We start from the raw sequence: 25,357 nt of genomic DNA on the forward strand, positions 1-25,357 counted from the left end.
TGTAACACCACCTTCTACAGAACTACACTCACCTCTATGACTGTAACACCACCTTCTACAGAACTACATTCACCTGTACAACTGTAACACCACCTACAGAACTACACTCACCTGTACGACTGTAACACCACCCTGTATGACTGTAACACCACCTACAGAACTACACTCACCTGTACAACTGTAACACCACCTTCTACAGAACTACACTCACCTGTACGACTGTAACACCACCTACAGAACTACACTCACCTGCACGACTGTAACACCACCTTCTACAGAACTACACTCACCTGTACGACTGTAACACCACCTACAGAACTACACTCACCTGTACGACTGTAACACCACCTTCTACAGAACTACACTCACCTGAACAACTGTAACACCACCTACAGAACTACACTCACCTGTACGACTGTAACACCAACTTCTACAGAACTACACTCACCTGTTCGACTGTACCACCACCTTCTACAGAACTACACTCACCTGTACGACTGTAACACCACCTTCTACAGAACTACACTCACCTCTACGAATGTAACACCACCTTCTGAACTACACTCACCTGTACGACTGTAACACCACATTCTACAGAACTACACTCACCTGTATGACTGTAACACCACCTACAGAACTACACTCACCTGTACAACTGTAACACCACCTTCTACAGAACTACATTCACCTGTATGACTGTAACACCACCTACAGAACTACACTCACCTGTACAACTGTAACACCACCTTCTACAGAACTACACTCACCTGTACAACTGTAACACCATCTTCTACCAACTGTAACACCACCTACAGAACTACACTCACCTGTATGACTGTAACACCACCTTCTACAGAACTACACTCACCTGTATGACTGTAACACCAACTTATACAGAACTACACTCACCTGTACAACTGTAACACCACCTTCTACAGAACTACACTCACCTGTACGACTGTAACACCACCTTCTACAGAACTACTCACCTGTACAACTGTAATACCACCTTCCACAGAACTACACTCACCTGTACGACTGTAACATCACCTTCTACAGAACTACACTCACCAGTAGGACTGTAACACCACCTTCTACAGAACTACACTCACCTGTATGACTGTAACACCACCTACAGAACTACACTCACCTGTACAACTGTAACACCACCTTCTACAGAACTACACTCACCTGTACGACTGTAACACCACCTACAGAACTACTCACCTGTATGACTGTAACACCACCTTCTACAGAACTACATTCACCTGTACGACTGTAACACCACCTTCTACAGAACTACACTCACCTGTACGACTGTAACACCACCTACAGAACTACACTCATCTGTACAACTGTAACACCACCTACAGAACAACACTCACCTGTACAACTGTAATACCACCTTCTACAGAACTACACTCACCTGTTCAACTGAAACACCACCTTCTACAGAACTACACTCACCTGTATGACTGTACCACCACCTTCTACAGAACTACACTCACCTGTACGACTGTAACACCACCTACAGAACTACACTCACCTGTACGACTGTAACACCACCTACAGAACTACTCACCTGTATGACTGTAACACCACCTTCTACAGAACTACACTAACCTGTATGACTGTAACACCACCTTCTACAGAACTACACTCACCTGCACAACTGTAACACCACCTTCTACAGAACTACACTCACATGTACGACTGTACCACCACCTTCTACAGAACTACACTCACCTGTACGACGGTAACACCACCTACAGAACTACACTCACCTGTACAACTGTAACACCACCTACAGAACTACACTCACCTGTACGACTGTAACACCACCTACATAACTACACTCACCAGTAGGACTGTAACACCACCTTCTACAGAACTACACTCACCTGTATACCTGTAACACAACCTTCTACAGAACTACACTCACCTGTATGACTGTAACACCACCTTCTACAGAACTACACTCACCTGTACAACTGTAACACCACCTACAGAACTACACTCACCTGTACGACTGTACCACCACATTCTACAGAACTACACTCACCTGTATGACTGTAACACCACCCTCTACAGAACTACACTCACCTGTACGACTGTAACACCACCTTCTGCAGAACTACACTCACCTGTATGACTGTAACACCACCTACAGAACTACACTCACCTGTATGACTGTAACACCACCCTCTACAGAACTACACTCACCTGTACGACTGTAACACCACCTTCTGCAGAACTACACTCACCTGTACGACTGTAACACCACCTATCAAACTACAATCACCTGTACGACTGTAACACCACCTTCTACAGAACTACACTCACGTGTATGACTGTAACACCAACCTCTACAGAACTACACTCACCTGTACGACTGTAACACCACCTTCTACAGAACTACACTCACCTGTACAACTGTAACACCACCTTCTACAGAACTACACTCACCTCTATGACTGTAACACCACCTTCTACAGAACTACACTCACCTGTATGACTGTAACACCACCTACAGAACTACACTCACCTGTACGACTGTAACACCACCCTGTATGACTGTAACACCACCTACAGAACTACACTCACCTGTATGACTGTAACACCACCTTCTACAGAACTACACTCACCTGTACGACTGTAACACCACCTTCCAAACTACACTCACCTGTATTACTGTAACACCACCCTCTACAGAACTACACTTACCTGTATGACTGTAACACCACCCTCTACAGAACTACACTTACCTGTATGACTGTAACACCACCTTCTACAGAACTACACTCACCTGTATGACTGTAACACCACCTTCTACAGAACTACACTTACCTGTATGACTGTAACACCACCCTCTACAGAACTACACTTCCCTGTATGACTGTAACACCACCCTCTACAGAACTACACTCACCTGTATGACTGTAACACCACCTTCTACAGAACTACACTCACCTGTATGACTGTAACACCACCTTCTACAGAACTACACTTACCTGTATGACTGTAACACCACCCTCTACAGAACTACACTTCCCTGTATGACTGTAACACCACCCTCTACAGAACTACACTCACCTGTATGACTGTAACACCACCTTCTACAGAACTACACTCACTTGTACGACTGTAACACCACCTTCTACAGAACTACACTCACCTCTATGAATGTAACACCACCTTCTACAGAACTACACTCACCTTTACGACTGTAACACCACCTTCTACAGAACTACACTCACCTGTACAACTGTAACACCACCTACAGAACTACACTCACCTGTACGACTGTAACACCACCCTGTATGACTGTAACACCACCTACAGAACTACACTCACCTGTATGACTGTAACACCACCTTCTACAGAACTACACTCACCTGTACGACTGTAACACCACCTTCCAAACTACACTCACCTGTATTACTGTAACACCACCTTCTACAGAACTACACTTACCTGTATGACTGTAACACCACCCTCTACAGAACTACACTTCCCTGTATGACTGTAACACCACCCTCTACAGAACTACACTCACCTGTATGACTGTAACACCACCTTCTACAGAACTACACTCACTTGTATGACTGTAACACCACCTTCTACAGAACTACACTCACCTCTACGAATGTAACACCACCTTCTACAGAACTACACTCACCTGTACGACTGTAACACCACCTTCTACAGAACTACACTCACCTGTATGACTGTAACACCACCTTCTACAGAACTACACTTACCTGTATGACTGTAACACCACCCTCTACAGAACTACACTCACCTGTATGACTGTAACACCACCCTCTACAGAACTACACTCACCTGTATGACTGTAACACCACCTTCTACAGAACTACACTCACTTGTATGACTGTAACACCACCTTCTACAGAACTACACTCACCTCTACGAATGTAACACCACCTTCTACAGAACTACACTCACCTGTACGACTGTAACACCACCTTCTACAGAACTACACTCACCTGTACGACTGTAACACCACCTTCTACAGAACTACACTCACCTGTACGACTGTAACACCACCTTCTACAGAACTACACTCATCAGTAGGACTGTAACACCACCTACAGAACTACACTCACCTGTATGACTGTAACACCACATTCTACAGAACTACACTCACCTGTATGACTGTAACACCACCTTCTACAGAACTACACTCACCTGTATGACTGTAACACCAACTTCTACCGAACTACACTCACCTGTATGACTGTAACACCAAATACAGAACTACACTCACCTGTATGACTGTAACACCACCTTCTACAGAACTACACTCACCTGTATGACTGTAACACCACCTTCTACAGAACTACACTCACCTGTATGACTGTAACACCACCTTCTACAGAACTACACTCACCTGTATGACTGTAACACCAACTTCTACCGAACTACACTCACCTGTATGACTGTAACACCAAATACAGAACTACACTCACCTGTATGACTGTAACACCACCTTCTACAGAACTACACTCACCTGTATGACTGTAACACCACCTTCTACAGAACTACACTCACCTGTATGACTGTAACACCACCTTCTACAGAACTACACTCACCTGTATGACTGTAACACCAACTTCTACCGAACTACACTCACCTGTATGACTGTAACACCACATGCAGAACTACACTCACCTGTATGACTGTAACACCACCTTCTACAGAACTACACTCACCTGTACAACTGTAATACCACCTTCCACAGAACTACACTCACCTGTATGACTGTAACACCACCTTCTACAGAACTACACTCACCAGTAGGACTGTAACACCACCTTCTACAGAACTACACTCACCTGTATGACTGTAACACCACCTACAGAACTACACTCACCTGTACAACTGTAACACCACCTTCTACAGAACTACACTCACCTGTACGACTGTAACACCACCTACAGAACTACTCACCTGTATGACTGTAACACCACCTTCTACAGAACTACACTCACCTGTACAACTGTAACACCACCTTCTACAGAACTACATTCACCTCTACGACTGTAACACCACCTTCTACAGAACTACACTCACCTGTACGACTGTAACACCACCTACAGAACTACACTCATCTGTACAACTGTAACACCACCTACAGAACAACACTCACCTGTACAACTGTAATACCACCTTCTACAGAACTACACTCACCTGTTCAACTGAAACACCACCTTCTACAGAACTACACTCACCTGTATGACTGTACCACCACCTTCTACAGAACTACACTCACCTGTACGACTGTAACACCACCTACAGAACTACACTCACCTGTACGACTGTAACACCACCTACAGAACTACTCACCTGTATGACTTTAACACCACCTTCTACAGAACTACACTCACCTGTATGACTGTAACACCACCTTCTACAGAACTACACTCACCTGTACAACTGTAACACCACCTTCTACAGAACTACACTCACCTGTACGACTGTACCACCACCTACAGAACTACACTCACCTGTACGACTGTAACACCACCTACAGAACTACACTCACCTGTACAACTGTAACACCACCTACAGAACTACACTCACCTGTACGACTGTAACACCACCTACATAACTACACTCACCTGTATGACTGTTACACCACCTTCTACAGAACTACACTCACCTGTATACCTGTAACACAACCTTCTACAGAACTACACTCACCTGTACGACTGTAACACCACCTTCTACAGAACTACACTCACCTGTACAACTGTAACACCACCTACAGAACTACACTCACCTGTACGACTGTACCACCACATTCTACAGAACTACACTCACCTGTATGACTGTAACACCACCCTCTACAGAACTATACTCACCTGTATGACTGTAACACCACCTTCTACAGAACTACACTCACCTGTATGACTGTAACACCACATTCTACAGAACTACACTCACCTGTACGACTGTAACACCACCTACCAAACTACAATCACCTGTACGACTGTAACACCACCTTCTACAGAACTACACTCACCTGTATGACTGTAACACCAACCTCTACAGAACTACACTCACCTGTACGACTGTAACACCACCTTCTACAGAACTACACTCACCTGTACAACTGTAACACCACCTTCTACAGAACTACACTCACCTCTATGACTGTAACACCACCTTCTACAGAACTACACTCACCTGTACGACTGTAACACCACCTACAGAACTACACTCACCTGTACGACTGTAACACCACCCTGTATGACTGTAACACCACCTACAGAACTACACTCACCTGTATGACTGTAACACCACCTACAGAACTACACTCACCTGTATGACTGTAACACCACCTACAGAACTACACTCACCTGTACGACTGTAACACCACCCTGTATGACTGTAACACCACCTACAGAACTACACTCACCTGTACGACTGTAACACCACCTACAGAACTACACTCACCTGTATGACTGTAACACCACCTTCTACAGAACTACACTTACCTGTAGGACTGTAACACCACCCTCTACAGAACAACACTTCCCTGTATGACTGTAACACCACCCTCTACAGAACTACACTCACCTGTATGACTGTAACACCACCTTCTACAGAACTACACTCACTTGTATGACTGTAACACCACCTTCTACAGAACTACAGTCACCTCTACGAATATAACACCACCTTCTACAGAACTACACTCACCTGTACGACTGTAACACCACCTTCTACAGAACTACACTCACCTGTACAACTGTAACACCACCTACAGAACTACACTCACCTGTACGACTGTAACACCACCCTGTATGACTGTAACACCACCTACAGAACTACACTCACCTGTATGACTGTAACACCACCTACAGAACTACACTCACCTGTACGACTGTAACACCACCTTCCAAACTACACTCACCTGTACAACTGTAACACCACCTTCTACAGAACTACACTCACCTGTATGACAGTAACACCACCCTCTACAGAACTACACTTCCCTGTATGACTGTAACACCACCCTCTACAGAACTACACTCACCTGTATGACTGTAACACCACCTTCTACAGAACTACACTCACTTGTATGACTGTAACACCACCTTCTACAGAACTACACTCACCTCTACGAATGTAACACCACCTTCTACAGAACTACACTCACCTGTACGACTGTAACACCACCTTCTACAGAACTACACTCACCTGTATGACTGTAACATCACATACAGAACTACACTCGCTTGTACAACTGTAACACCACCTTCTACAGAACTACACTCACCTGTACGACTGTTACACCACCTACTGAACTACACTCACCTGTATGACTGTAACACCACCTTCTACAAAACTACACTTACCTGTATGACTGTAACACCACCCTCTACAGAACTACACTCACCTGTATGACTGTAACACCACCCTCTACAGAACTACACTCACCTGTATGACTGTAACACCACCTTCTACAGAACTACACTCACTTGTATGACTGTAACACCACCTTCTACAGAACTACACTCACCTGTACGACTGTAACACCACCTTCTACAGAACTACACTCACCTGTATGACTGTAACACCACCTTCTACAGAACTACACTCACCTGTACGACTGTAACACCACCTTCTACAGAACTACACTGACCTGTAAGACTGTAACACCACATTCTACAGAACTACACTCACCTGTATGTCTGTAACACCACCTTCTACAGAACTACACTCACCTGTATGACTGTAACTCCACCTTCTACAGAACTACACTCACCTGTATGACTGTAACACCACCTTCTACAGAACTACACTCACCTGTATGACTGTAACACCACCTTCTACAGAACTGCACTCACCTGTATGACTGTAACACCACCTTCTACAAAACTACACTCACCTGTATGACTGTAACACCAACTTCTACCGAACTACACTCACCTGTATGACTGTAACACCAAATACAGAACTACACTCACCTGTATGACTGTAACACCACCTTCTACAGAACTACACTCACCTGTATGACTGTAACACCACCTTCTACAGAACTACACTCACCTGTATGACTGTAACACCACCTTCTACAAAACTACACTCACCTGTATGACTGTAACACCACCTTCTACCGAACTACACTCACCTGTATGACTGTAACACCACATGCAGAACTACACTCACCTGTATGACTGTAACACCACCTTCTACAGAACTACACTCACCTGTATGACTGTAACACCACCTACCGAACTACACTCACCTGTATGACTGTAACACCACCTTCTACGGAGCTATTCTCACCTGTTTGACCATAACATCACCTTCTACTGAGCTATACTTACGTGTATAACATCATTGTTGAAAATTTTTTTTTACTCAGACTAAAAAGAGTTATGGGTCTTAAATTAGTAAAGGGGTCTGTGAATATTGATCATGACTGAGATAGCTCTTGTTAGTACTTTAACTCATCAAATAAAAACTGAAACAATCCACATTTTATTGCAATTCATCTTTTCAGTATGTCGGTGGAGCCAGTATGTTTATTGGCAGAAGTATTTTGGCAAGGCATGTTCTACTTCTGCGGAAAACAACGCCTCTACGTTGAGAACTTCAGACTTGGTGAAAAATCACTCTTCTGACAGTGATAGGTGCATGGATGGCCAATTGCGGCTAGCTGGGGATCAGAGTGAGGAGGATTCAGGTGGACGAGATCACAGCCAGAATGAAAGGGCTCTGCATCATGACCAGGTGGTGGAGAAGGTGCCAGGTACTTGTATTTCAATTGTGTTTATGTTTTTCATGAAGTTTCATAATTATAATATTGATGTAGACTTTTGTAAAATGTACTTTCGAAAAACTTGTGTCTCAGCTAACATACTTTGAACAATATCATTGCTCAGGACATTTTATCTAAGGTATTGTGTTGTATATGATTATAGAATTGTTATACAAGAGATATCTGATGTCCCCTGACACACCTCCCGATGGCAAGTTGTTGAAGGTGGCCATCCTTGGAGCCCCAAATGCTGGCAAGTCAACGTTCATCAACAAGCTTGTTGGCTGGAAGGTATATCTGTTTGATTATACTAGGATACAACATTAATAGTTTTCATCATTGAGATGGGGATATAGGATATATACTGCAGGGGACTTTGTAGCCTTTAATGTCAAATGGGTATGATTTTGACAGACATATTTGATAAATATGCTTAGCCCATTTTTGTTTAACATCTTTGATACGTTCATGTTACTTTGTCAGGTGAACTCTGTTTCGAAGAAGGTCCACACGACTAAGGGGAACACAAACACAGCAATGATAGTTGACAACACACAATTAGTATGTACATGTAACTTCCCCTTTCACTGATTGCTTTATCATTTATATTGCTGCTGTTTGTTGGGATTTGCTCTGTAGGAAAAGTAAAGGGATTTTTTCACTCAGTTTAATGTATATCAGTCGTAATTTGATAGCTTATAAATTGTTTTAAATTCCTGAGTAACAATAATTATAGAAAAGGTGATGTAAAAGTTAAATACTTGAATCACTTAGCAATAACAAACTTTGTATTTTTGGTGTATAATCTTGTTGCATTGTTATCAGTTGTTAGAATGTTTATGTTTGTTACCTGCAGGTGTTTATAGATACACCAGGAGTGATAACACAGGCAGAAAAAAGGAAGTAAGTGTTATGGCTTGTAAAATCTTACGACAATACTAACAATCAACAAGTTAGGTGAAATCTAGGAGTCAGTCAGTTCATCTGTTAATTTGTTCATTCAGGTTTCCGTTCGTTAAAGCTGCACTCTCACAGATTAAACATTTTAACATCTTTTTTATTTTTTGTCTTTGAAGGAGCCAATTTTTTGCGAAAATGCATGGATACCATTGATGTTAGACTGCTGACACAAAATCAGATCGCAGGTTTTCATTTTGATGTTCATAAAGTGATGTATTATAAACGCATTTTTACTTCGACTATTCGAAGAATAAGGAGAGCTATACTACTCACCCAAGCGTCTGCTTCGGAGTCACCCCTTGGTTAAGGTTTTGCGTGCAAGTTAATATCTCAGCATCTACTTGAGGTATTGCATTGAGACTTTATACAATGGTACTCAACCATTCAACCTACTTAATTAACCAAGTTAGATAATTCTAGTTTGCATTTAATGCAAATAATTGCCCTTTATTATTCGACTTAGAAATTCTGGTTAAGGTTTTGTGTGCAAGCACACATAGGTTAATATCTCAGCAACTACTTGAGGTATTGCATTGAGACTTTATACAATGGTACTCGATTAATTTAGTAGGTTGGATGGTTGAGTACCATTGTATAAAGTCTCAATGCAATACCTCAAGTAATACCGACTAAATTAATCAAGTTAAATAACTCTAGTTTGCATTTAATGCAAAATAATTACCCTTTATTATTCGACTTAGAAATTCCGGTTAAGGTTTTGCATGTTACCACATTTAAGTCAATATCTCAGCAAATATATCATTGAAACTTTAGATATATATTCCCAACTATAAAACCTACTAAATAAATGAAGTAAGGTAACACTTTTTTGAATATAATGCAAATTATGGGCCTTTATTTATTTGACTTAGAAATTCTGGTTTATGTTTTGCATGTAAGCACACATAGGTTAATATCTCAGCAACTACTGGATGTATTGTATTGAGACTTTATAAAATGGTACTCAACCATCCAATCTACTTAAATAACCAAGTAAGATAACTCTAGTTTGCATTAAATTAAAAAAAATGGCCCCTTTTTTATTCGACATAGAAATTCTGGTTAAGGTTTTGCATGTAACCACTTTTAAGTCAATACCTCAGCGAATACATCATGTATTGCATTTAAAATTTACACACAGGCTCCCAACCATTTAACCTTCTTATTTAATCAAGTAAGATAACTCTATCTTTCATATTATATAATTTTTGCCCCTTTATTATGCGACTTAGAAATTGTGGTTTAGGTCTTGTATGTAAGCACACATAGGATAATATCTCAGCAACTACTTGATATATTGCATTGAGACTTTATACAATGGTATTCAACCACCCAACCTTATTGAATAACCAAGTTAGATAACTGTTTTTTGCAAATAATGGCCCTTTATTATTACACTTAAAAATTCTGGTTAAAATTTTGGATGTAACCACATTTATGTTAATATCTCCGCACATCATGTATTGCATTGAAATCTTATCTAACAGTGATCCATGCATATTTCGCCAAAACTTTTCAATCCTTACACTGAAAAGCAGCCGAAAAGTGGAGCGCGCTGTCTCTGTGACAGCTCTTGTTCTTAAAGCAGTAAAAAAAATGGAACGGAAATATGAAAAACTGCATTCCGATCTTGTGTCAGCAGTCTTATATCACTGTTTTTCAGATATTTACTCATCAATTGGTTCATCCCAGACAAAAAATATTTATAGTTAATCTGTGAGAGTACAGCTTTTAGAGTTATGCCCCTTTTACATTAAATATAGGGGATTTATATCTTGTGCAGACAATAACCTTTCTTATGATTATTCAATAGTTTAGAAATTTGGTGATAGTAGCTTAAGGCATAATGGTGAGGCCGAGTTCCCTCATTGGATTAATCGACCCTAGCAACTTCAGAGTTTTGCTCCTTGTGCATGAGAATATGGTTAGTTGATTGCTGGTGCAAATGGTAACTTCGGTATAAATCATCTAATTAAAATGAAACTTGGTGACTGTGCTTGTTCACACAATGCCCGGTCAACAGGTCAAACCAAAGAATTGTTCCAGAAAATTTAGAGTTAGGCCCCTTATACATTTAACTACAGTTAGCTTATCTGTCCGTCCCACATGAAATATTGTGGCACGCCTATCTCCACATGTAGAACAGCCAGAGTCAGGAAACTTTTCAGTAATATTTTTTGTGTCTCTTCACCCAGTAAATACAGAGTTATGGCCATTGACTTAGATAAAAAAGATACCTATATTAGGCTATATAGCATGCAATCTCGCTTCACATGTATTTCCTAGGTTTCATTATCCAAAGTGATGATATTTTACAGAAATGTTAATCAGCATGTGGAGTTGTAGGCTTGGGAGAGTGAAGTAGAGAGTTATAGCCCTTGACTTTTTAAAGGTAATTGATATAGAACATGCAATTGTGTCATGCATATCTCCAAAAGTAGTACCAGAATCATGAAACTTACACTAACAGGAATGGTTAAAATAAGCATCTTGTGAGGATGTGCACCTTTTTGTGTGTGGCTCCACCAACTTAGTGCAGAGTTATGTCCCTTGACTTTAATTAATAAATAGACACATTTCTAGTTCTCCTTTTACTTTAAAATTGGTATTACATACATTGGCTTCAAAATGGGCGCTCTTGACAGGTGATGCATAAAATACTGGGGATTTCTGGTGTTTTGCACAAAACGCCTAGGTATTTTGAATTGTTTGGGTTAATTTGCTTATCAGAATGATAACCAATAAATATACTTATTAAAATGTAGTTGAATGTATTTGTATTTATTTTTTTATGTTTGTTAGGCCTTATTGTTCACCTGTTTCAGACACAAAGTGGAGGTGTGGTTGGAGAAAGAACCAGAAAGGAGCTTGCATGAGGCAGATATAGGTGCATACTCATTTTACCATCTCAATAAAATAAGATTTATTTCGGATTAGATAAGATGTATTTAAAATAAGATTATTAAAAAGTTGGTAAGGCAAGATAGCATAACAAACCTACTAATATCAACAAAATGAATGGAGACAAAAGATGAATAATAGCTAGAATAAGACATACAAATAGACATGATCATAATTATGCATATAGACAGGCCAAATACAGACATTTCATAGATAAGCTATGACATATATATATATATCACAGTGGCATAACTTCTAAAAGACGTTCTTGTAAGGAGTACTTCTACTGTTGAAAGACATACCTGATTGAAAAATTATAGGAATGAAAGACATTCCATAAAATGCAAATATAAGCCCAAAAGAAAAATATGTTGTGTAAATGCTGATGGAAAAAACAGGCAAGGTAAGTAGGGCTTTGGAAAATTGTTTTATTGTGTATTAAGGATATAAACTGTTGTCTTGTTTAAATTAGTGATAAGATGATTTGGAGAATATTAATACTGTACTGATATTTGTTTTCAGCAATATATATTGATAAACAAGCCTGGCTTATCGATATAAACATGACAGACAAAGAAACATCGGATGTCTGATATTTTTACATCGTAATTTCATGTGATATATATTCATATGATGACATTCAAATGTTGCCATATAGTATTGTATGCTTTTATGAGTAATAATGTTATTTGCCCCAAAAGCGGTGTCCGGACAATTACTTGTGAATGGTTTGATGGGTATTTATAGTTTTTACTACAAATGTTTAACACCATAAAGTGCAGGTCAAAATCGAGTGACTTCCCTGTTCCAATTAAAGTTATGTGCATTAAATGTACTTTTAGTCGGAATAATTGTTGATGGAGGAAACACATGGACGCGGAATACTCTCCATCCAGGGATCATAAAGGCCCTGTATCTGTACAAGGACATGCCGGCATTCCTCATCATCAACAAGGTAAAGTTCAGCTGGTGGGCATACTCAAGCATTAAATGGGGATTCACTTGTATGGTAACATGCGGGCATCAAGTATTACTTTGTATAGTTTCATTTAGTTTTAATGTTTAATTTTAAGGCACATTGATAACATTTAAATGTATGATATTACTTATTATTAATTCTAGTTATTTAATAAAAACTCCATATCAGTGTAAAGTATACATTTAGCACTAACTAAACCCAATTTGGTTTTAACATTATATTCAGAACTAATAATGGGTCAGTTGTAATAGATTTTAACCCTTTACTTAGAGGAATTGAAGGGTACATGCATTGTCAGTAAACACTACTGGTGGGCCAATTATTAATTGATAAATCATAGCTGTGGGCTGAAAGTCAACGATCGGTGACAAAGTTTTGCCTGTATCAATTTTAAAGAAAGATGTTTGTTTGTTGACAATTGGACAAAACTGTGCTTGTTTTCTGCTGGGAAAAGTGACAAAGCTACAAATGAAATAAATATTTAACTTCCTTATTTTGTTTTATTCTTTAGTCATGCAGTAAGTGATATTTTATTGACCAGTTTATACTAACTAGCTTCAAAATGACACAAAATCAATTCTTTAAAATTTTCTGATAATTATCAATTAGTTGGTATGTGTGTCTGAATCTATAATAAAAATCAACCCAGTTGCCCATCACTAGTAAAGACAAAAGATGCACAATAATGGAAGATTGAACTCAGTGGTAGGGAAAAAACTGTTGGGTTTAAAATAGAAACGAAAAGTACAAAATTCTATATGGCTGAATTGGTTATGCATTCTGCGTTCCTTTAACTTATGGTTAGTTTTAGTGTCAAATGAAAGTTGTACTTGAAAGGGGTAAACAATAAGTAAAAAGTATCAAATGGCTTTATGTAAATTTTTGATTGTGTTTGTTTATGTTGGTATATATGCCATTGTGTTTATGTGCAGGTTGACAGTCTACCAAAAAAGCTGGTGCTACTGCAGACAATAAAGCACCTAACGAGGGGACTGGTGGGCAACAAATCAATCTACACCAACCCTTACCGTCCCGACAAACCCTTGCCAAAGGAGCCTGAGCAACTCTTCCAGCACCTTGAAAAGAAATACGGTAAACTGAGAGTGGATCCTGGCTGGGAAGAGGCCGAACAGACCAATGAGGGGAAAGAACAGGCCTACAATGGGGCTAAGACCGAGGCAGCTGGCGCAGGGGAGGCTTATCGAAGTAAATCAGTGGGAAAAGATGCGGATAAGAAAAAAAGCAGCCTCGTGGGCCTGAAAATTGTTACCTTGAAGGACTTAAAAGTAAAAGAAAAAGATTCCTTTGATAATGAAAACAGTTTGGCTGAAATATTAACAGACCCAATTGAATCACAGACACACACAACTGAGGGCAAGGCTAAACTTGAAACCAGTCCAAGTGTATCTGAAAGAAATTTAAATGCTAAGCGTGGTATGCTGCAACATAGCACAGCTATTTCAGTGGAAAGCTACCAGTCTGACTTCGTGAAGCATTTGTTATCAGTGCACCACCCGGAATATGACCTGAAGCCATCTGCAGTTGAGTCAGAGGAGGAGTGCCAGCAGCAGGAGCTATTACGGGAGGCTGAGATCGCTTCAAGGACAATTACCAGCTGGCCTCACTTTAAACAGGTCTTCATTATCTCAGCACTGGATGGAACAGGTGTTGAGGATGTTAAGGTATAAAAAGTACCATTCCACTATTTTTACAATGCCCATTTAATATTGTTATTGTATTTACTGGTTCCTTTCACCTTGCTTGAAGAAGTCTGAATCCTCCTTATTAAAGGTTATTTTCAAGCAAAATTTTGAAGCATTTTCGATATATGGTTGCAGTTTCATGTTCATTATCCCTCCACATCAGGAGTACCTGTTATCAGCAGCCCGTCCTGGCCAGTGGCTGTATCACAGCAGTGTGATTACAGAGCAGCACCCATACGAGACTGCAAAGATGTGCATCAGACAGGCGCTACTGGACAATGTTCATGGCTGGCTGCCATATAGGATTGACCCTGTAAGATATAATTTGTTACTTTGGTAAAAACTCAACATTTCGTTATTTCAATTTATTTGTATTTGAAGATTGGTAACATTTATTATTTCACATTAAAGTAGAATAGTTCCTCCTTTTCTTGTTTTCTTTTCAGTTTAATGCATGTGTCCAGTGGCTAAATACAAGTGGAATACACTGATTTTGATGTTTCATTTCAGTTGATCAGCCACTGGGATGTTTCCAGCGATGACACTCTGCATTTGTCAATAGACATCAATGTCAAGTCTTCAAATCACATGGTAAAAACATCCATGATCCACATGTTATTTTGCAACAGTTGTAAAAAATAAAATCATCAACTGTTATGTGGTTTATATTATTTCTGTAAATTAAGCATTTCAGTTCCAACAAAACAACATTTTTTATGAATACATGTATTATGTTATTTCTTAATACTAAGTGTTACCATATCAATTTTCCTCCTTTGTTTCAGGGTCTTATTGTGGGAATGAACTCGGACACGATCAAAGCTGTATCATACGATGCCAAACAGGCATTGATGGATGCCTTTCACTGCGATGTGAAGTTGCGTCTCTCTGTCACAGTGAAAAAAGCCCGGGCAGGCCATGACCGTAACATCACCTTCTATTGAGCAACACCCACTTGCACTACTGCAACCTCACATTCTACTTAACTACACTCACCTGTAGGACTGTAACATAATCTACAACTGAGCTAAATGCACCTGTACGCCCGTAACATCATCTTCTACTGAGCTACTGTCACCTGTACGACTGTCACATCACCTTCTACTGAGCTACTGTCACCTGTACGACTGTCACATCACCTTCTACTGAGCTACTGTCACCTGTACGACTGTCACATCACCTTCTACTGAGCTACTGTCACCTGTATGACCGTAATATCACCTACTGAACTACACTCACCTGTACGCCTGTAACATCACCATCTGGAGAACTACACTACTCACCTGCAGCTTCCTAGCTTGAAAATTTGGAATTTGTTACGTTAGAATCTGGACATTTACTGGCCAACCTAGTTTGACACGTCCTCGCTTTTGTTCAATTTGTGTCTTAAATCCCTGAAAATTTATTTCTGGGGTCGCACAATTTTGTTTCCTCTGGATTATTATTTTACATTATTAAAGTTATAATTAAATAAAGAATTGAGTTGAATAACATTTGTAGGTGTCATTTATTTTCTATAAATTTGGAACATTTTTTCATTAATTTTCAAACAGAAAAACGTAAGTATTGAATTTGAGGATATTGGGACTCAGTTTATTGTTGTAAATTATGCACTGAAGCCTAGATACGCTACCAAGATAATATGGTATATTTACTGAGCATTGTAACCACACGAAAAACTATGCATTGATTTTATTGTTTGTTTATTTAACAAAATAAAATATTCTTAAATGTTCGAGCAGTCTTCTGTAGCCAGACAACACCCCTAGTAGTTGTGGCTTGACAATACCGCCAACTGAAATACACTTACCTGCAAGACAGCAAATACAAACTTAAACTTATCTCATATGCGCAACTTTCTACTCCCAGTGCACTCCTGCGTGAGGGCAATATCACATTTTACTTAACTTAATAATTAGCGACCAGATTGGCATCTACTGAAATACAATTACATGTCACCGTGATGTGCCTCCGCAACCGAAATGAAACCTCCTGAATTACTCTTGACCTGACCTGCGTGCTTGCAATATAAACTAGTTTATTACATTTACCTGTGTAACTACTTTGTCTCTTACTGAAATACATTTAGCTGCGCGACCGCATACCCCCTCCTTACTGCACTTGCCTGCGATACCACCATATCCCGCACTTTACTATATTTGCCTGCGAGATCGCAATATCCAGCACTTAACTATACTTGCCTGCGATACCGCCATATCCCGCACTTAACTGCGATACCGCCATATCCCGCACTTAACTATACTTGCCTGCGAGACCGCAATATCCCGCACTTAACTATACTCGCCTGCGATACCGCCATATTCCGCACTTAACTATACTTGCCTGTAGACACAATATCTGGCATTTAACTATACTTGTCTGCGAGACACAATATCCGGCATTTAACTATACTTGCCCGCGATACCGCCATATCCCGAACTTAACTATACTTGCCTGCGATACCGCCATATCCCGCACTTAACTATACTTGCCTGTAGACACAATATCTGGCATTTAACTATACTTGTCTGCGAGACACAATATCCGGCATTTAACTATACTTGCCCGCGATACCGCCATATCCCGAACTTAACTATACTTGCCTGCGATACCGCCATATCCCGCACTTTCCTGCGATACCGCCATATCCCGCACTTAACTATACTTGCCTGCGATACCCCGCACTTAACTACTTTTACCTGCGATACCGCAATACAACTCCCCCTCTCTTAACTGCACTTGCCTGCGATACCGCCATATCCCGCACTTAACTATACCGTTGCCTGCGATACCGCAATATCACGCACTAAACTGCACTAGCCTGCGATACCGCAATACCCCGCACTTAACTGCAATTGCCTGCGATACCGCCATATCCCGCACTTAACTATACTTGCCTGCGAGACCACAATATCCCGTACTTCACTTCATTTGCCTGCGATACCGCAATACCCCGCACTTAACTGCACTTGCCTGCGATACTGCAATGTCCCGCATTTAACTATACTTGCCTGCGAGATCGCACTCTCACTAAACTACACTCTCCTAAAAAGTTGATGGTCATCACACGACCAGAAAAAAGAGAAGAAAAACAGTTTCAATACATTTTCTCTGACTGATCCATCAAGAACAAACACGCTCTGGAATGCACAGGTTATGATTGGCGAAACAAATTTTTCTTTTTTGCATGGCGATGTTTTTTTTGTGAGTCAGAGAAAAGGTAATAAATCCAATTGTATGCCCCCGAAGGCGGGCATATTAAAATCGCACTGTCCGTGTGTCCGGCTCAATAATTCGTGTCCGGGCTGTAACTTTCTCTTGTATGGGCAGATTTTAATATGGCTCAAGACCACAGTTATCTGCCCCCCGTTGACCAAGATCCGGATGTGAATACAGAAACAAAGAGTGCTTGTGTTCAAGTATCAATATTTTATTAAAATTGAATGAAAAAGAAGCAAAAAATGTTCTTTTTGCAGAGAACTTGACTGAATTTGACACTCTATTGCAGAAATTGATAGTTTTCAATGTAAATATTGGAAAAATCATAGCTTGTGGAAGTCTGAAAATTAGTTGTTTGTAGCCGATTGACTCCCTGGCGGAAGGGTTATGTATTTGAACTCAATTTTGACAGTCGGGTCAATGGTCAACATGGTGTTTTCTTGTTATTATATTTTGTGTCTTGAATTGTTCTAGAGATGCCATGTCCTTGTTTTTCAATTGGGGTGTGTATAAAGTCAAAAGCCAGGTTAGTGTCTATATGAAACATATAGTAAAAATAACTGTGGTCTCACGCCTGATATAGAGGAAGCTTTTGGAGGGGTGGCCTATTTTAAATTGTTATAAATTCTTAATTTATACAGCTATCTGGTTGAAATTTGGCCAGTTGACAGTGCTTAGCCATAGAATATTGGTGTTTGAGTATGAAATGTGAAAATCTTATATTACATAATATAAATTAATAATATATAATTTTCTTATATATTTTTGACATTTTTTAAAAAAACTACTTTCACTTTCAATTTAATGTTTGGAAATAGTTCCAAATGATGGTAACTAATGAATGAAAGCCTCACTTTCAATTCCAAAGTATAAATGGAGGGATTTTTTTAACATAGGAAGCAGACCCAGGAGGAACTGTCTGTTGAAGAACCCCCCCCCCCCCACCACCAAGCTGCCCACCATAGGCCAAGCTGTACTTGGTGTTTGCCAACATGCTGTAATTTGTAAGTACTTCAAGATAATATATTAGAAAATGGTATCCAAACTGAAGTACAAAGTGAGACAGTTTGGTCATAAAAGCCCATTGAGACTGTTTGTTCCATTCCTAAATGAATTTCTTTCATGTTGTCAATCATTTCTGATGTGGCTTTGATAATAATATTATTTTCTAATGAAACTGCTGACTTGTATCAGTCTTTGGTCTGTATTGTGCATCTATTCACACATTTTGTTTGCTCTTTTAAGCAAACATTACAATAATTGCAAATTCTATAAGCAATTAAACAAAACTTACTGCACATAGGATGCAGAATGATGTTTTATTTAGTGTGCATATGATTTTCAGCTTATGGACAAGAAAACATATACTTTAACAATCACAGCAACACAATGAGATCCCAATTTTAAAGAAATAATGCCACCTTTCATTAATTCATTAATTCATTCTATCAATCATTCATATATATTCATTAATTCATTCATTTATTCAGTTTATTCATTGAAAAACTTGACATTTCTCAATGCAAAATAAATAAAAAGTGAGCAGTTTTCATAAAGAATAGAGCCTTTTCCCTTAATGCATTAAAAAACACAACCTTAATACAGTATAAATGTTTTAAAAACCCTAATTTATTGCTTATTTTAATAGCCAGCCTGGTTGCTGTAGCCACAGAGGAATTTTCAAGGACAAGAACCAGTGCTGGTAAAACTGTGGTCTTGTGTGGTTTTCCATACCGGCTCTCGGCAAGGATTTTCAAGAAAGGAATACCATCTCCAAGTAAGAAGAAATTCTAAGCATGTCTGGTTTGAATGCTTGCAAAATGCATCTGGGTACTCAATGAGATGAGATTTACCTTTGAGTTGTTAAAAACTGATTGCAAAATGTCCAAAAGACTATATATTCTATTAAATTTGTCCTGAAAATCTTTGAATTCATGAACTTTTCTGCATATTTATCACATTTATGACTATATTAAAGGTTGTGTATGCCTCAAATGAGTGTTTACAGGCCTTTTTCAAACTTTAACAGTAGTGGCAGATAGTTTTATTTGTGTAAAACATTGCTTTTGTGTCTTGCTTGCAGATCATGATGTGCCAATAAGCTCCAGTTAGCTGCGGCCTTTTCCCCAGGCGGTAGTCCTGCAATCTGAATCCAGGAGATGCAGCTCTGAATCCAATATTTCAGAAGAATGAGGATGTTAGTCAACTCTGTAGTACTTGTTTGTGTGTAAATGATTCCATTGAGTGAGATTTATAGCAAATCAGGTGTAAATAAGCATCTTATAGACAATAGTGAAGTGCTGTACTCTGAATTTAATGCCAAATCTAGCCTTCAAAACAGATTCTTAAAGTAAATTTTTTTTAAAAATGGGCATAATAATGCTATCTCTGCATTTTCTACATCATGTAGCCACCTCATACATGAAAACACTAGCAGTTGTCATGAATCTTTAAGTTTTGGTTTGTTTTTTGCCATTTCCTTTGTTGCGCCATTTGTCCCGGAAGCCAACAATTTGGCATATAGTGTTGTTTAGACTGTCTATTAACACATGATCACTAAATGTCTTGTGTTAAACTGGACAGTTCTGTTACCTTTGTATATAAGTGGACCAGAAAAGCAAAATTTTGACAAGTTGAGGCATTTCAGTTTGGCTCTATGTCATTTTTTATATAAAACACTAAGCCGATGAAGTGGAAAAACCTTATTTTGCTTAGAAATTTTTTTTAAAAGAGTAGGCAGGCCAGTTTTGTGGTGCTGTTCTATAGACACCATTAAAAGCTACAAGGAAAACTTTACTTGGTCAAATTATTCCAATGCATAAGGAAATAATGGCTCTTCAAAGGTTTGCGGCTTAACATTTGAGGGAAATGGCTGTTTCTGCTTTTTATGAAAATACCACAGGTGCTAATACTTGTCTCATTCATTTAGTGTTTGATATATCATTGCCAAACTTTCAGTATGTGTTGCATATAGCCTGAAGCTGAACTATAGGAGTTTTGAAGTCTGTTTCTGAAAAAATGTTGCTTAAATAGGCTCAAGACCACAGTTATCTGCCCCCCGTTGACCAAGATCCGGATGTGAATACAGAAACAAAGAGTGCTTGTGTTCAAGTATCAATATTTTATTAAAATTGAATGAAAAAGAAGCAAAAAATGTTCTTTTTGCAGAGAACTTGACTGAATTTGACACTCTATTGCAGAAATTGATAGTTTTCAATGTAAATATTGGAAAAATCATAGCTTGTGGAAGTCTGAAAATTAGTTGTTTGTAGCCGATTGACTCCCTGGCGGAAGGGTTATGTATTTGAACTCAATTTTGACAGTCGGGTCAATGGTCAACATGGTGTTTTCTTGTGATTATATTTTGTGTCTTGAATTGTTCTAGAGATGCCATGTCCTTGTTTTTCAATTGGGGTGTGTATAAAGTCAAAAGCCAGGTTAGTGTCTATATGAAACATATAGTAAAAATAACTGTGGTCTCACGCCATATAACTTGCCACATGTGTTTGCCATACCGTCCGTGTCCGGGTTGTAACTTTCTCTTGTATGGACATACTTTAAAATGACTTGCCACATCTGTTTGACATACCAAGACGACGTAACGCAGGCAAGACCCGTGTCCCTACCTCTAAAGTCAAGGTCAAACCTAGGGGCTTATGGTCTTTATATGCCAAAAATACAAAAGTATTAAGAAAGTTATCTTTAAACAACCTACCTGAATCGAGACCTTTTGTTTACACTTTTTGCCGTGCACTTTACAAATAAGGCACGTGGGTTCTCCACCGTGTATAACGATCTTGACTCTATGACTACTGAATTAGTTATGACGGGAATGGGTTTTTTTGAGAATTCTTGTTTATCAAGATGAAAACATGAATAGTAAAATCGACGTTTTGAGAAATGTTAAAATGTTGTAATTATTTATGATTAAAGCAGTTATATTTCCCTGTCAACCAATGCATATGCCCGCGCATATTAACTGCATTATTACTTGACCTCACCTTGACGCCATCACGTTTAAATGTAATATCAAATGTAACATGAGATAGAAGTGCCTGCAATTCCCACTCAAATCCATTTATAGAAACAGTGTGCTATGCTAGAGATCCTGGTGCGATACCCTAGCTCCCTGTGAAGACACCTCATGGTTCTTTTCCGTCCTTGGTGTATAGCAGCGATACACGGGAAACAACTGTTTTTTTGTTTGTTTGTTTTTTGTTGTTAGCTCCACTGGCCGAAGGCCATGGAGCTTATGTCGTCACAGATTGTCCGTCGCGAGTGCGTGCGTGCGTGCTTGCGTGCGTGCGTGCGTGCGTGCGTGCGTGCGTGCATGCGTGCGTGCCTAAACTTTTACTTTAAACGACATCTCCTCTGAAACTGATAAGCGGATTTTGACAAAACTTCACAGGAATGTTCCTTTGGTGGTCCTTTACCAAAATTGCTCAAATGGTTCCGGTCCATTGCACAATATGGCCGCCAGAGCTAAAAATAGCAAAATCTTTAAACGACATCTCCTCTGAAATGGTTCGGCAGATTTTGATGAAACTTGACAGTAATGTTCCTTGGGTGGTCCTTTATTAAAATTGCTTAAATGGTTCTGGTCCATTGCACAATATGGCCGCCACAGCTAAAAATAGCAAAATCTTTAAACGACATCTCCTCTGAAACGGATAGGCAGATTTTGATGAAACTTGACAGAATTGTTCCTTGGGTGGTCCTTAACCAAAATTGCTCAAATGGTTCCGGTCCGCTGCACAACATGGCTGCCAGGGCAAAAAAAATAGAAAAACCTTTAAAGAACATCTTCTCAGAAACCGATGATCAGATTTTGATGAAACTTAACAGAAATGTTCCTTGGATGGTCCTTTATCAAATTTGCTTCAATGGTTTCGGTCCACTGCACAAGATGGCCCCCAGAGGTAAAAATAGAAAAACCTTTAAACGACTTCTCCTCAGAAACCGATGATCGTATTGCAATGAAACTTGACAGAAATGTTACTTGGGTAGTCCTTAACCAAAATAGCCCAAACAGTTCTGGTCTGCTGCACAACATGGGCACCAGAGCTAAGAATAGAAAAAAACGTTAAACTACATCTTCTCAGAAACCGATTATCAGATTTTGATGAAACTTTACATAAATGTTCATCGGGATGCCCTTTAACCAAAATTGCCCAAATGGTTCCGGTCCGCTGCACAACATGGCTGCGAGAGTTAAAAATAGAAAAACCTTTAAGGACTTCTCGTCCGCAGTCTTCACGAAAAACATTTTAACCTACAGTACTGTTAAGACCAAACTTTACACTCTTGTTCACTAGGAGTGCACTAGTAGTGAACAATTTGTGCACTAAGGATAAACTAATGTAGTCTGTAGTTTATTAGATAAGCCAGTATAGATTTTCCTGGTCCACTCAGATTGGCCTTACTATATTGATTTAATTTAACTGATAAGATCATTTCCTCTAGCAGATTAACTTGTGATAAAACATTTTAGTATACTGCATTTATTGATGACTTTATGATGATCATCATTTAATGGGCCAGTAACTAAAGACAATGGGTTTCTACCCAGCATTTACTGGTCATATTTGTCAACTTTTTTATTCTAATGTAGGTGAAATAAGAATAAAACATTTCTTAAATAAATCCAATAAATATTCTTTGTAAGCCAATATTTGAAAATAGGGGTGTTATCAATATAATTGTGCTACTATTGTAACATCCAAACATTTGTTTTGGTAATTCAGACATTTAATTAAAGTCAATTAGTGATTACAAAGTAATAATTCTGAATCCTTAGTAAATAAGTGAACAGCACTATTATATATTCAAACAGTGAATGCAAAACCAATGCTTATGATAAAAAAGGTAATTGTAATTTAAAAGTAGAAAAAAAATGCATGCAGTGTTGAAAAAAAATACCTTGCCTTAATTAGATTTAAAAATAGAAGCTCAGGCTATTTCTTCAGAAACAGATTTTTCATATATGCATTACATTATAACTTCATCAAAAAGTTTATAAATGCTAATCTAGATGATATTGCAATTGTCTGTAACTTTCCTGTATAGATGTTACGTAACTATATTCACGATTAATTTCATTACTTTTCATAAATAAACATCTTAAAAGCCTAGTTTGAGCATTTAATACTGAATGTATCTATTTATCTTTATCTATAAAAAGAGCACTAACGGGAATTATCCTACCAAATAGCCCACTAACCAGGCATTAATTTTGAATGTTTAGAAAATGATAAAATGCTTATTCATACTTTTGTAATGAGATTACCCATTGTAACAATGTTAGCCCCAATAGGTCGGGACAATAAACAATACACAGGAAGTATCAGGGACCCTGCATCCAACCATTAACCAGGCATTACGATGAATATGAGTTCTATTAATCTTACTATTTGATGTTAAAATACATGTTATGCATGGTTAAAATTAAATATCTCTACTCTTAACAATTTGATAAACAAATGATGAAAAGTGTCCTAAAGAAATAGTTTTTTTTTTTTAATTTATAATGCAATTGCAAAATATATTTAATAAATATAAACTATTTTCCATCTTTTATAAAAAACATATGTTGTTAACATCTCTTCTCTAAAACCAAATTTGTAAGAAAATATTGAGTTGCCTAGTTTTAAGAAGATTGTCATGTTAATTCTCTGCTGTGTATCCCTTGTTTATTGCGCTAGTGTCATTGCAGGGGCCAATTTCCTGTGTATTTGTTTTTTGGCTCGGGGCCATTTGGAGGTGACACCATTTAGAGTAGAAAATAGCATTGTCCTATTAATA

At 38.8% G+C, this 25,357-nt stretch overlaps 2 protein-coding genes across 2 annotated transcripts in view; both read left to right on the plus strand.

Annotated features, from left to right (window-relative positions):
• The window catches only part of LOC128231351 (GTPase Era, mitochondrial-like), a 28,887-nt gene extending 11,815 nt beyond the window's left edge, over positions 1-17,072 (plus strand). The window contains exons 2-11 of the mRNA XM_052944039.1: positions 8,537-8,785; positions 8,958-9,085; positions 9,278-9,355; positions 9,651-9,697; positions 12,580-12,641; positions 13,498-13,610; positions 14,567-15,316; positions 15,501-15,650; positions 15,848-15,928; positions 16,123-17,072. Of these exons, the coding sequence (XP_052799999.1) occupies positions 8,537-8,785; positions 8,958-9,085; positions 9,278-9,355; positions 9,651-9,697; positions 12,580-12,641; positions 13,498-13,610; positions 14,567-15,316; positions 15,501-15,650; positions 15,848-15,928; positions 16,123-16,281 (1,817 nt within the window). The 3' untranslated portion in view covers positions 16,282-17,072. The remainder of the gene's footprint in view (positions 1-8,536; positions 8,786-8,957; positions 9,086-9,277; positions 9,356-9,650; positions 9,698-12,579; positions 12,642-13,497; positions 13,611-14,566; positions 15,317-15,500; positions 15,651-15,847; positions 15,929-16,122) is intronic.
• The window catches only part of LOC128231350 (kinesin-like protein KIF22-B), a 101,144-nt gene that overhangs the window by 11,044 nt on the left and 64,743 nt on the right, over positions 1-25,357 (plus strand). The window lies entirely within an intron of this gene.

This window comes from Mya arenaria, chromosome 4 (assembly GCF_026914265.1).
Source record: "Mya arenaria isolate MELC-2E11 chromosome 4, ASM2691426v1".
NCBI lineage: Eukaryota > Metazoa > Mollusca > Bivalvia > Myida > Myidae > Mya > Mya arenaria.